Source organism: Labeo rohita, chromosome 4 (assembly GCF_022985175.1).
Source record: "Labeo rohita strain BAU-BD-2019 chromosome 4, IGBB_LRoh.1.0, whole genome shotgun sequence".
Classification (NCBI taxonomy): Eukaryota; Metazoa; Chordata; class Actinopteri; order Cypriniformes; family Cyprinidae; genus Labeo; species Labeo rohita.
The window spans coordinates 43,212,060-43,226,712 of NC_066872.1; the positions used below are offsets into that span (position 1 = coordinate 43,212,060).

Here is a 14,653-nt window from a genome sequence, read left to right on the forward strand (position 1 = left end):
AAAGTGACAGTTCCCACAGTGTTTTGCATACTAAACAAATACACCCAAATATACATGGTGTGGCGCCCTCTTATGGTAAATGTGAATTGTAAATACCTCTAGGACGCACATTGTGTAATGTGGCACACCTCATCACGACCTCTGCAAGAGTGGGCTTGTTTATAAGTCTTTTTATGAAGTTCCGTAGAATTTAAGACGAACTTAAGTGTTTTTGCCCAGACTGAAACACTCAGTGAGGTTTCATTACCTGTTTTCTGCAGTATGGGAACTATTAGGTAATTCACTAAATTATCAAAGATAGGTATTGTTATTTAATACATACGTTTATTTAATACATGCAAGAATGTCAGGGATGCTAACAGGAGAAAACACAAGCTTTTGAGAGTTCAGCTGATGTGTGAGATCAGTGTGACATCACTGTAGGTGTTTAAGAAGAGCATACGGGTCGAGTCTGAGGTTACAGCCCCATTATTGTGATCGTATGAGATGGGATTTGGTTTCAGGCTGTAAAATCACACTGCCGTTTGTCCTCACCTCTGTGCTGCTCTTCAGATGGAGCCGTGCTGTGGGGGGCCAGTGCTGATTACAATGACAAGGCGATGAAATTTAATCAGACCACAATTACACTACACTCAGAAAGTACATTTAGATAATTAGGGGTGTTTGCTTAGATATAAGGTTGGAATACATCACACAATTTTCCCCAGATTTTTCACCCAATTTACAGTCTGGAAAAGTCGGCACTTGACGAAGTCAGAGCCAGTTTGAGATGACAGTTTTAAATATTTTATTTGTGGTAAAAGTAGTACTTCTTTGTTTTTAGAATTCTTTGTTAAATATTTAAAAGTTTAAAAGAACAGCATTTATTTGAGTAACATCTTTTCTGTTATAATGTTTAAAGGAGAAGTCCACTTCCAGAACAACAATTCACAGATAATGTACTCATCCCCTTGTCATCCAAGATGTTCATGTCTTTCTTTCTTCAGTCGGTAAGAAATTGTGTTTTTTGAGGAAAACATTTCAGAATTTTTTTTTCATATAATGGACTAATATGGTGCCCCGAGTTTGAACTTCCAAAATGTGGCTTCAAACAATCCCAAATGCGGTTGTAAACAATCCCAGCTGAGGAAGAAGGGTCTTATCTAGCTAAACGATCGGTTATTTTCATTAAACAAATACAATTTAAATACTTTTTAATCTCAAATGCTCATCTTGTCTTGCTCTCCCTGAACTCTGTGTATTCTGACTCAAGACAGTTAGGGTATGTCGAAAAACTCCAATCGTATTTTCTCCCTCAACTTCAAAAATCATTTCAAAATCATCCTACATCTCTGCAGAAGTTCCAAACCAAGTCTTTGTGAAGTGAACATGCAAAGATCATCAAACACCCTTAACAAAAAAGGTAAAACAGCGATACAGGATGATTTCGAAGTTGAGGGGGAACATGAGATGGGAGTTTTTCGACATACCCTAACTATCAAAAAAACAGAGGACGGGAAGAGCAAGACAAGATGAGCGTTTGAGATTAAAAAGTATATAAATTGTATTGTTTTTATGAAAATAGCCCATTGTTAAGATAAGACCCTTCTTCTTCGGCTGGGATCGTTTACAACCGCATTTGGGATCGTTTGGAAGTTCAAACACGGGGCACCATATCAGTCCATTATATGGAGAAAAATCCTCAAATGTTTCCCTCAAAAAACAATTTCTTTACGACTGAAGAAAGAAAGACTTGAACATTTTGGATGACAAGAGGGTGAGTACATTATCTGTGAATTGTTGTCCTGAAAGTGGACTTCTCCTTAAAGTTGCATCTCTGAAGTTTCACATAAATAGAACAAAATGATGAAATACTTCACAAAAATACATAATTTTGGTAGAATTTTTATTTTTGGTATAATTGGTATAATAACTAACAATATATATTTTCAGAGTCAGTTTACAGATTTAAGTTTTCAAAAAGTCACAAATTTTTAGCTTTAAAATATGATTCCATTCAGTCAGAGAATATCAAACATGATTTTTAGATATTCTATTTGATATTTTGAGCAGATTTTAGAACACACAATTGAGAGCAGGTTACTTTTGGTATGAAACAAAGTCTCAGCTTTTAATTTTTGTCATTATTTAGGAAAATCAAACAATAAATACCACTTTGTGGGTCTTTGAAGAGTCGTGACAAATTGCTGTAGCGCCTCAGTTCAAGTGGCACCGAACCGATCATCTCTTCCTTTTCCTTTACTAGTTATAGCATAAAATAATCACGAATGAACTTCAGAAGGTATGTTTGTCTTGACCGCAGAAAGACATAAATACACACCATTTTTCAAGTTGAAGTCCACCAACGTTATTATCAGGGTTGCCAGGTTTTCACAACAAAACCCACCTGATTGCTATAAACTAGCCCAATCAAGTCCCCCATTAAAAAACGCTTATTGGGGTCGCTTCAAACCGCGGAAGTCAAAAACAACTCGCGACAACAGTGTTAAAGTAGCCCAATTCTGTGGGAAAAGTGTGGACTTGGCTGCGTTATAATACAAACCGTTTGGTTTGTTGATCGGACAAAATGGCAAATTCTGTGTTTTGATTGGTCAGATCACCTGTCAATCAAACTCCATGTGAAGGGTCAATTTTGAAGTAACTTTTATTTTTACATTTTCAGTTTTTATTATAATTTTTGTTTAAATAGTGGTAATTTTTTGCCATTTTCTATTCTTCTTCTTATTTTTTTATATTTATATTCAGTTTTATTTTAATTTTTGTTTTGGTGTTAGTTAATTTAGTACTTTTACTTATTTTGTTTCAGTTAGTTGCTAAGGCAGCATTTACAATGCTTAAGTCAGTTAATCAAATATAGTGTTTTAGTATGTTCATATTTGTCATGTTCTGTATTCTAGTCTAGATCGGAACCGCCATAGCAACTGCATACCAACGTGCTAACAACCACTCAGAACACCTTAGCAATTGCCCTGGCATCCACTTGCTATATCATATGCACTTGACCTGATCTGGTCTACATTCTCTTTCTCTTTCTAAACCATAGACTTCCTATGTGTGTTCTTTCTGTGCTTTTTGACAGCACGGTCAACCACTTCATCATCAACGTCACAACCACAAACCTGCAGAAAGTTCCTGGGTGCTGTGTGAGAACAGATGACAACTCTGATAAGGTATCATCTCAGCGCTTCCAGCTTTTGCATTCAGAAGAGCCAGACGGGATATTGTTATGCACATTTTGCCATTTTTATAAGCGTGTTTGTATTCCTCTTCAACTTATTCAGTTTTGGTTTTAAGAACTTTAGTACTTCAGATTATTCTATTTCAGTTTTTATTCTAATATTTATTTTAGAATATTTATTATTTTATTTCAGCTTTATTTAAATGTATCGTTTTGTCTTTAGTTCACAGTAACGACAAATTGTTGTACTGGCTTAATGTTTATTTTCACATTATTTATTTATTTTTTGCATTACATGGAAATTATAACTGCATTTATTTACATTGCAGAAGAGAGAACTGGAAGAAAATTGCTTAAATGCATAAAGCAAAGCAAACTAGATTTTAGATTGTCTGGTTGCTATGTTGCTTATCAGCTTTGTGGTAAAACACATTCTGAGTCGGTGTGAGATGAGAGCAAAAGGCTGCAGCTGTCTGCGGCCTTGTGTGTGACACTTTGAATATCATTTGACTATTTAAATATTATGCGTAAATATTATGGCTGGGTGTTGAGACCGAGAACTGCTCATTTGCTGCATTTGGCATTTTTGAGAAACACACTTCCTAAACGCTTCCTGTTCACGCTGATTACAAACTTATAATAGATCCAAAACAGAATATTAATGATTCACGGATGAAGAAACAAATCCATTTGCACTGCTCATTAATGAACGACAGATGTTTTCTTTGGAGTACTTAAACTGCGGCTGAAAGAGGGCGGCGAGGGCATTCAGTAAAGCCCCGTTAAACACCAAAGCAGATTAGAGCTGATGCTTTATCCTTTACTTATGGCAAGAAAATGTCCTTAGATAAACCTTGAATAGCAAGCCATGCATTCTTTGTTTTAGGAACAATGTCACATGTTAAGAATAATGCGTTGCAACCCTCCCTTAAAGTACGACATGAGAAATCTTCTATGAAAATGCATTAACAGGGAATGTTCTCAGAAGGTTCTCTCAAAGTTATGAACAAACATTCTTCTAGAAACGTTAATAGAATGTTCATTCAAATTTATCTGATCTTTAATAGCGTTCTCAAAACAGTCACATAAAAATTTTATTTGTACATTGTTCATTTTATTCGGACGTTCGTCTTACATTTTTAAATGTTGCGCTCAGAGAACATTCAAAGTTAACGTTTGCAAAATGTTTGCAAAATGATAAAATGGAATGTTCCCTTAATGCTTGTGGAACCAAGCAAAAACATTAAAAAAAAAAAAAAAAAAAAAAAAACTTAACGTCTTTTTTGTAACATTTTTGTAACATTTGCAAAAAGCTAAAATGGAATGTTGACAACATTTGTATAACCAAGAATAACGATTGCATAACGGTTTTTAAAACTTAATTTAATATTTAATATTAATTTTAATAATAAAATTTAATAATGTTTTCAGAATTTTTTTTTAGCATTCAAAAAAAGTCTTTTAAATGTTGCTATTTGTTTCAGAATGTTCAAAGAACATTCAAAAGTAACATTTTTGTAAAGTTTGCAAAATGCTAAAATGGAATATTCACTTAATGTTTGTATAACCAAGAAAAAAATGTTTTTTAAACTTAAAAAAATTACATTTTGAAGGTTCAGAAATAACGTTTTTGGAATTGTAACAGAAAGTCAAATGTCAACCAAAAAACTAAGAAAAAATGTTCTTTGAAACTAAAAAAAAAAAAAAAAGTTAAGAAAATATTCAAAGCTAACATTCTCATAATTTTTGTAAAATTATTTATGATATGGTATACAAATGACATATGAATGGTTATATGATAGTTTGACCAAAAAAAAAAGTTCATTTATTTATTTATTTTTTTTTAATCTTACTATTTGTTTCACAATGTTCACAGAACATTCAATGTTAATGTTCTCATAATGTTTGCAAAATGATAAGATGGAATGTTCGTGTAACCAAGAAAAAAACCTTTTCATAACTCAGTGGGAGCGTTAGCAAAATTTTGGTTCAGCTCAGATGTGAATGCTTCAGTCATTCTGTCAGTATACAAATACAATCGCAACCATTAGGTTGATCACCTCTTCTAGTCTGTTGAGTCTCAAGGGACAAGAATCACACGAGACGTGTATGTAAACCAGACAGTGGCTGTTTTGTTTCTTGACGTCAGATATGGAAAATATGCAGGTCCCTTCAGTAACAGCCAAATCTCTCCTGCCCTGACCAGAGTATTGAGAGCACAGTCACCACGACAACACTCAAATACATCCCAAGATACACCAGACGTCACGTTTGATCTCTTTAATTTGATCATTGTAATGAGTGCATAGTCCGAACCGAGACAAAGATGTGCTACAAGTTTAAAATGCAATAAATTAAAGAAGTGCATCAAATGAATTATATCATTCTAGACTCTAGCTGTAGCACTAATTACATAAACAGACAGGAAAATGATAAAAATCATCACTAACCCATTCCTCTAATTATACAAAATGTTTTCCCTCAAAGTCAGAGGGACGAAACAGTACATTTGAGCAGCTGCCGAGAGTCTTTACATCAACAAGTGACCACATGCATAAAGGAAAACATTTTATGAATCTTAGAAAGCCTCTTTTCACAGAACAAAATCAGGAATTTGTTTTTAAAAAGTCACTAAAATCACAGAGTTTTGAGGCTGAGGTTAAAGGAATAGTTTACACAAAAATAAACATTTGCTTACAATGTGCTCGCCCGCAGGCCATCCAAGACGAGTTTGTTCCTTTATCAGATTTGGAGAAATGTAGCATTACATCACATGCTCACCAATGGATGTGAATGGGTGCCATCAGAATGAGAGTCCAAACAGCTGATAAAAACATCACAATAATCCACAAGTAATCCACACCACTCCAGTCCATCAGTTAACATCTTGTGAAGAGAAATCTGCACGTTTGTAAGAAAGAAATCCATCATTAAGACATTTTTAATTTCTGGCTAAAATACAAGTCCTCTAACAATATTATTGCTTTCTCATCTGAATCAGGAGAGAAATCTGCACAGATCAAGCACCGTTTACAAGCTAAAACAGTTCAAAAACAATATCTGGGTGGATTTTGATGTAAGAGAACAACAGAGAATGAACTTTTTCACTTTTTATGGACTCATATTTTAGCCAGAAGCAATGGACTGAAGTTAAAATGTCATAATTATGGATTTGTTTCTTACAAACAAACAGCTTTTCACTTTACAAGGCATAAATTGATAGACTGGAGTGTTGTGGATTACTTGTGGATTATTGCAATGTTTTTATCAGATGTTTGGATTCTTATTCTGATGGCACCCATTCACATCCATTGGTGAGCAAGTGATGCAATGCTACATTTCTCCAAATCCGATGAAGAAACAAACTCATCTACATCTTGGATGATCTGAGAGTGAGTAAATATCAGCAAATATTTCTTCAAAAATTCATTATTCTAAGCTTTGGCAGTTTCTCTCAAACAAATCTTTTGAAAAAGGAACAATGTTTCACAAAGAGCAAAACACAAGGAATATACATAAATTCAGTCATATGGTCAAGAACGACGACTCTTTTGAGGGATCACAGTAGTTATTCACAGTGCACGGTGCTCTTATGTTTCATAAAGTTGGACCGTTTTGCAAATCTCATTATTTTGAGACCGCGTTGTTCGTAAATGCTCAGCTTTAGCTGCCGTAAGTAGCTTGATGTTTTCTTTATTCCTCACTCTGCATCTCAAAGCCTTGTTTCTACAGAAGACGAACTGAGATACGCCTGAACTTGTTATGGTTCGGATGTAATACTTCTAACGAGTTTCGATTACAGAAGTCCAGCTGCCTAGAAGTGTAATGAAGGCACTCAGTTGCGCTCGTCTTGTTAAAGCTAAAGAGTCACAGTTTATCCCACAATCAGTTTTGCTACGGTTTGTGCAGAGCGGCTCATTATCAGGGCGAATCGGCATGCAAAATCCTGACGCATGCAGTTACGAGGGGAGATCGTCCTCATAAACCCCTTCATGCAGTAAAACTATCATCCAGACGCCCAATATTCAATAACCATCAAAGCCCAGCAGTGTTATCCGTGTTAGTCATTTGTGAAATCCTGCTGTGTGTGTGCAATGGCAGTTCGTAAGGTTTATCATGAACACATTAGGTTTAAAAGCACATTAATGCTGCTAATGCAGCTACGCTTGTTTCTTTGAGGAAACTTTTCTCTGAGGGTGTAACGCTGGTGCAAAAATCCCCCTGAGAACCAGCAATTTATGGGTTTTCTAATGTTTATACCTCTGAGAACTGGTGTATCTGTCTTTGTGTGCACATCCTGGGCTTTTCTGTCATACCAAATATTTGGGCTTGAAAATTACATCATGTGACCTCATAAATTAAAAATATTCAAATTAAGTTGAGGAGAATGGGGCTAGTTGACACACAGGAAACTATCCATCCATCCATCTATTTATCCTTAAAAATTGCCTTGAAACTATTTAAGAAAAAATGCAGAAATTTGAAAGTTTAATTTACTTTGAAAGTAACTTCTAAAAATAATTTTTGCAATATATATATTTATTTATTTTATAAGTCATTTATTTTAGAGCAAGCTGTCATGTGTAAAATGTAATTTTACAGAATTAATATTATAATTAATGTTATTCATTTCCATGTTATTGTTTATTAAAAATTAATATCAAATTAACTAATATAAAAGATAAAATAAAATATAATATTTTTATACAAAGTATATAACAATATAATATTATAGTATTAATTACAATAAACGGACTAGTATAATTCATATAAATACTAAATATTATAAATAAATATATAAATAAATATTAAATAATAGCATTTTTGTTTTCTATCGGCTAAAACAACAATATTTGTCTGTGTTAAATTACATATTTTTATATTTTCATGATTTTTTTTTTGTGTGATTCACAATTATTTTAGTATTTAAATTTATATATGTGACCCTGGACCACAAAACCAGTCTTAAATGGCACTGGTATATTTGTAAGCAATAGCCAAAAATACAATGAATGGGTCAAAACTTTTGATTTTTCTTTTATGCCAAAAATCATTACGATATTAAGTAAAAATCATGTTCCATGTTCTTACCGTAAATATATCAAAATGTAATTTTTGATTAGTAATACACATTGCTAAGAACTTCATTTGGACTTTAAAGGCGATTTTCTCAATATTTTGATTTTTTTTTGCACCCTCATATTCCAGATTTTCAAACAGTTGTCAGCCAAATATCGTCCTATCCTAACAAACCATACATCAGTGATGCATAATGACTGGCTTGTATTCCAGGGTCATATATTATATATATACATATATAAAGGTTCTCATTGTGACAACTTACCCCACATAGTGTGACAACATGCCCGAAACAGAAATTGACTTCAAAATAAACCTGGAGTGACAACTAGCCCTAATCTCGCCTTTCTTAATTCTTTCTCAAGCATCAAACATTCAAATGTCTTTTTTGCTGGTCCCAGGAGGATACATTAGGAAAAGCCCACATGCGATTTGTCCTTCTCCAGCTTCCCTTTTGGCAGCAGGCGTCCATTGGCACCAGCGTTTGGCATCTCCTCATCATTCCTATCATTACACACAACCCTCAGCAGAATATTCGACAAGACGTCTTGATACAGACTCAGACAGACCCATCCTGGAAGATACAGCAGCGTCACCAGTCCCATGAAATTGAGAGGATAGTGGGAATAGTCCCAGGAGCAGGCGTCATACTGTCTCAGAGCGAAGCCCCAGCTGAACTCCCACGTGTAAATGAAGCAGATGTAGATGGGAAGGCGCTGCAAGGTTCCCCATCCTCTCCTGAAGTGCAGATGGAGGTAGAGCTTCTCCACCACGAAGCTGCAGCTTCCATACATGAGGAAGGACCACAAGGACGTGTGGCCCCTCAAGGTCCGGTCCGCTTTCTCAAACAAGTTGAACACCGATGTGAAAACCACCTCGTCCAGAAAGCCGTGCATCCCGAAGAACACGAAGCGCAGGACGCCGGGTAACCCGTTCGGGCAGGATGACCTCAATAACACCCGCTTGTCCTGGTACTGCAGACGCAGGAAGCCTTTATGAAAGACATTTGTGAAGTACAAAGCGAGGAGGTAATGCACAACGAGCTGCGTGACAGAAACCACTCTGATGTTCTCCGTGCTGGTCACCACATTCCCTATTAAAATCTGCAGGCAGATGTACAAGGACGGGTAGAAGACGAGGTGGAAAACGACAGGGCGCTCTTGGAAGCATCTTTTTTGCAGGTAGATCTTCTCCAAAACCAGATGCGTGATAGAATGCACGACGCAAAGATACGGAGAGGAGAATCCCAGCAGTCTGAAGTCGTTGCCGTCCAGGAACCGGCGCGCAGACGACAGCAGGATGTCCAGCGTGACTCCGTGCATCCCGTAGAAATACATGCGCATCCACTGCGGTAAAGCGCCCGCGGACGCTTGTCGCGCCGCATCGCGGGCTCGCAGGCTGTCCGCTCGTCTCGTCGTCATCATCGCAGCTGTCCTCAAACGCACTCAGATGTCGACGCGTCTTTGTCTGACGGTCATTTTACGCCGCGACTCGCCGGTGACACGCTGCGCCCCCACGAAGCCCAAAATCTCACTAACCGCATTTGCACTTGCACGGTCATTGGAAGAAAAGAAAAGACAAAGACGTAACAAAACCCACCACAAGATGGCGCTGTCCTATTCAGCCAAAACTATACAAAGTACAACGTCTCAAAAGTGCTGTAAAAAACCCCCAAAAAAGCAATACAGCATTATACACAGTTCTGCACATTAACACAATATATTATACTGTTTTGTAAATACATTTTCCTTATGAATAAAAATAATTTTATTGTTATATAGTATTTTAGCTTTTTAAAATATACTATAGATTTTATATATTAAATATTTATTTTTTTTGTGTGTTAGTTTATTTTAAATATTAGTACTATTATATTATTTTATATTTATTATAAACTGTTTTATAAATAAAAATAATTTTATTGTTATATAGTATTTTAGATTTTTTAAACATACTATAGATTTTATATATTAAATATAATTAAAATATTTTGTATTTATTTGTCATTTTATTTTTTATTTTTATAGATTTTTAATAATATTTAATTATTTTAATTTTCATTTTTTATTTAATAAAATAATATATTACATAATACTTTTTATACTTAATAAATACTATATTGCATAAATTAATAAATTTATATTTATACTTTATAATAGTTATTGTTACTATATACATCATTATACATGCTATCTTTATATAAACACACACACTCATATATTATTTTATTGCTATGTATTATTTTTACTATTTAATATTTATTTAATTTATAATAATGTTATCTTGATATATCATATTTATTATTTTAGCAATATATTATTTATTCAGATTTTTTATACTTTTTAAATACATTTATTTTGTTTCATATTTTAATTTTATAATTACATATACTATATTCCATAATTATTACATATAACTTTTTTATAATTAAGGAAATAACATTTATAGAATTATAAATGTTATGTGTATTATATATTATGTTAAAATTCTAATTTATTCTAGATTTGTTTTATAAATACAATTCAGTCTATCTATCTATCTATCTATCTTTATCACGTCCTCACAATGAAAACTACCCTTGGGTTTCTCTCTTATGAACTGGAGTAATATCTCTCTCTGGGACTAGACATTAGTCAGCTTCAAACTCAATTCCCTCGTCACTCCACAAGAGACACTTACCTCAGGGCTAAAAACGTCTTTCATTCATATTTAAAAGCCTTCTACGCTCAATGCATTGATCACCTTGGTAGTGTGAAGTTGTAGTGCAATTCAGCACACAATTTAGAAACAGCGTTAGAACAAATTGTACGTACAAAATACTCATTAAGAGTTGCTTTAGCTTCCATATAGGCTATTTACAGTGCTTTTGTAAATATGAGGCACTGTGAGGTTTGAACTCAGAGACACTTCTGCATCACTAAAATATCACGCGCTGTTATCTCAGAGCTCCAGTGATTCTCTGGTGTTTTTGGAGGTGACAGATTAGCTCTAAGCATCCAGCCGGGGAAACTGCTATCTGTGAGAGCCGCGGGATAACAGACAACAGGAAATGGTCAGAGGTCCTCAGCCAACTATATGAACCAACTATATCAAGTTTATAAAATAAGAAAAGAATGATTTACTTACAAAATGGCAACAATTTTTGAGTGATTTTCATTTGTGTTTCACTGTGCAACAAAATAATGGCAAGAAATGTCATGCTTTTTTGTTTTTAATCCCTTTTTTAATTCCTGTATTGTGTCAATAGCTGCAGTAACACTGCAAAGCAGTCACTAGATGGAAGCAAAGTGAGATTTTACCGCAAGCCATCGCTCATTGTGTGTGCTGCACCGCTGCCCTTAGGAAAGAAAACATAATTGTATGTGAACGGCAAATTATTAGCAAGCTGGTACATGACAGGGGCTTTTAGAGTATTACAGCAGTGCTGAAAGCAATACATCGCTTTAATTTTTCCCAGCATGGGCCCAGCATGTCAGAGTAGCATGAAATGATCTTTATTATGAAATCTTAATTCATCCCTTGAAACGCCTGACTTGAACATGTTAATATGCTATCAGAGATTCTTTTGTTTTTTCCCTAATCTAAGTCTATGGACATGCCGGCTGTTTAAGCTATAATCGCTTTAAAATAAGCATTTGTATTAGCTTATGAATCGTCTCGATTCAGATTGGCAGTTTTTAATCACGTTAATAGACGATAGTCATGAGAGTGTCATATTTAGGTTATTTTTTTGACAGGAATGAAAACGAGACTGAAAAGCGTTCAATAGATTGCACTTTTAGCAACATACCGATTGTTCAAATGACTAAACGCTTTAACGAAAGAAAAACACTCCATAAAATAGTTTTTAAAGTTGTGAAAATTACATTACATTCTATTCATACCGAATATCCACCTTATTCTTCAACGCAGAAGCCAGCCTATGGGCGAGACTTCCGGTTCATTCACCGCTATAGAGAAATAACGTGAGAAACAACGTGCAGTAAACGGTAAAACTGTTTGCACTACAAACCAGCGTGTTCATAATTAAGATAATAGATTAAAATAATATGGCAAGACACCAATTTGCAATACCAAGCAGCAAAACGAGTTTTGTACAGCTAAAAATAGCTAGATGTGGATGAGACTGGAAGCCTCGCAAATAACATACAAATGGCTGCGCCCATTTTTACGGTCTCCCACCTTATTTTGCAATGCAGAATGAGCTTTTTTCTTTGAATGTGCACACATCCTAATTCATTGGCTGCTGTAAATAACTATACAGTATGTACAGTAAACAGTAAAATTATTTGCGCTACAAACCAGCAAGTTTATATTTAAGACAATGCATTAAAAAAAAAAAACTAGTTTGCAATATAAAGCATATAACAAAAAAAATGGAAGACACCGAAAGTCTTGCACATACAACCCAGATAGCACACATACGTTTGCAAGATAATATTGTTAAATTACTTGATCTGGAAAGCATCTGCTGTGTACAAACATCTGACAGACGTCTGTCATACATTCTAAATCATAAACATCTTATAGACATCTAAAAGACGTCTATTTGACATCTGATAGGAAACGTCCAATAGATGGATTGCAGATGAGCAAACATTCTAATACGTCTTGCAGATGTAAATGCAGACATCAAATAGACATCTCCGTGATGTTCGTGTGCTATCAGGGAACACGTACATCATGGAGACATCTATTTGACGTCTGCATTTACATCTGCAAGACGTATTTTTAAAGTGTTTGCTCATCTGCAGTACGTTTATAGGACGTTTCCTCTCAGATGTTTAATAGACATTTATTAGATGTCTTTAAGATGTTTATAATTTAGAATGTATGTAAAACTGACATTTTAAAGACGTCTATCAGATGTTTGTAGGGAGGAGGTGAAAGATAGGAAAGCAACGTTTTCTCAGTGCTCGACAGAAAGGACAGCCAGATGCCGGCGGTGTGAGCGTCCTCAGCACGTCCTTGCGTCTCGCAACGGATGCCGGCGTCCAGCTGCGTCATCACCCAGTAAAACACACCTTTGCATTTTACATCTGCCTGTGTTAAACGAGTGTTTGCTCATCTGCAATACGTCTATAGGACGTTTCCTATCAGATGTTTAATAGACGTTTATTAGATGTCTTTAAGATGTTTATAATTTAGAATGTATGTAAAACTGACATTTTAAAGACGTCTGTCAGATGTTTGTACACAGTAGATGCTTTTGAGATCAAGCAGTCTTTAACAGACATCTTGTAGACGTAAGTGTGCTATCTGGGCTGCTTTTATGTTAAAAATAAGGTGGATAGGATGTACTGTAAAGCTCAGATCATTTATATTTCACCAAAAATGCTGTTTTTCAACAGCTCTGCATTTCATAACCATTCTGTTCAGATATATTTTGCAATGCGGAAGTAAGCTATTTTTATATATGTGCGAGACTTCTGATTCATTAGCCACTATAGGTAAAAAACAAAAAGTGCAGTAGAATGTAAAACTCTTTTGCACTACAAAACAGTGTGTTTATAATACATTAAAACACATGCATCCACAAAAATAAGTTTTTATTATTAATAAATATGACCAACAGCTCTACATGACTGATGCTGTCATCTATTTTGTGCCGTCAGGCCTGTTAAAAAAAAGATGAACTCAGTGCGTGACTTTAATGGATATCTAAAAATGTAATTTCAGATCCCATTTCCTCCAATTTGCGTCTCTTATTGGTTTGAGCGGCTCTGTGCGTCTGGTTTAGTGTCAGAGGGGCGCGGCCAGGTCACAAAGGGGGGAGGAAAAGACAACGTCCCATGAGGGGTTTCACTCTTGTTTACTGTTTCTAGGTTTTATTAGGTATTCCCTTCACTTGCTGCTCTCCCTGGGTCCGCCGTACCGAGCCTTGCATCCGTAATGAGGTTTTAAACGATCTCGGGCGAGATTTCCACAGCGTCCGTGCTAGTCTAGACAGCTAGTTCAGAGCTGGACTGAAGATATATTGGAAAGCGACAATATATCTCCATTACATATACACCAGAGCAATTGCTTGACACTATCTTTACCTCCCATCTGTAATTTATATCACTGTAAGGCTGTTAAAGCAGCGCAAGGTCATCGCCATGGAGACAACGACTTCAGCTGCAGTCCTTCCCCTCACATTTTCACATTCGGTCAGTTAGCATGTTTACAGCTGAGGCCGGATAAGCATCTGAGGGAGGAGGTGAAAGGTAGGAAAGCAATGTTTTCTCAGCGCTCGACAGAAAGGACAGCCAGATGCCGGCGGTGTGAGCGTCCTCAACACGTCCTTGCGTCTCGCAACGGATGCCGGCGTCCAGCTGCGTCATCACCCAGTAAAACACACCTTTGCATTTTACATCTGCCTGTGTTAAACGAGATAGCCCTGCGTGAGAAATGAAT

At 35.6% G+C, this 14,653-nt stretch overlaps 1 protein-coding gene across 1 annotated transcript; it reads right to left on the reverse strand.

Annotated features, from left to right (window-relative positions):
* Positions 1-7,935: 7,935 nt before the first annotated feature.
* On the reverse strand, positions 7,936-9,805 carry tmem229a (transmembrane protein 229A). The gene has a single exon (XM_051106947.1). The coding sequence runs from the start codon at positions 9,679-9,681 to the stop codon at positions 8,668-8,670; it is 1,014 nt and encodes a 337-aa protein (XP_050962904.1). The 5' UTR covers positions 9,682-9,805; the 3' UTR covers positions 7,936-8,667.
* Positions 9,806-14,653: the final 4,848 nt, after the last annotated feature.

What these genes read in the sequence shown, in the direction of transcription:
- tmem229a (XM_051106947.1), bottom strand. Translation starts at nt 9,681, where the DNA reads ATGATGACGACGAGACGAGCGGACAGCCTGCGAGCCCGCGATGCGGCG.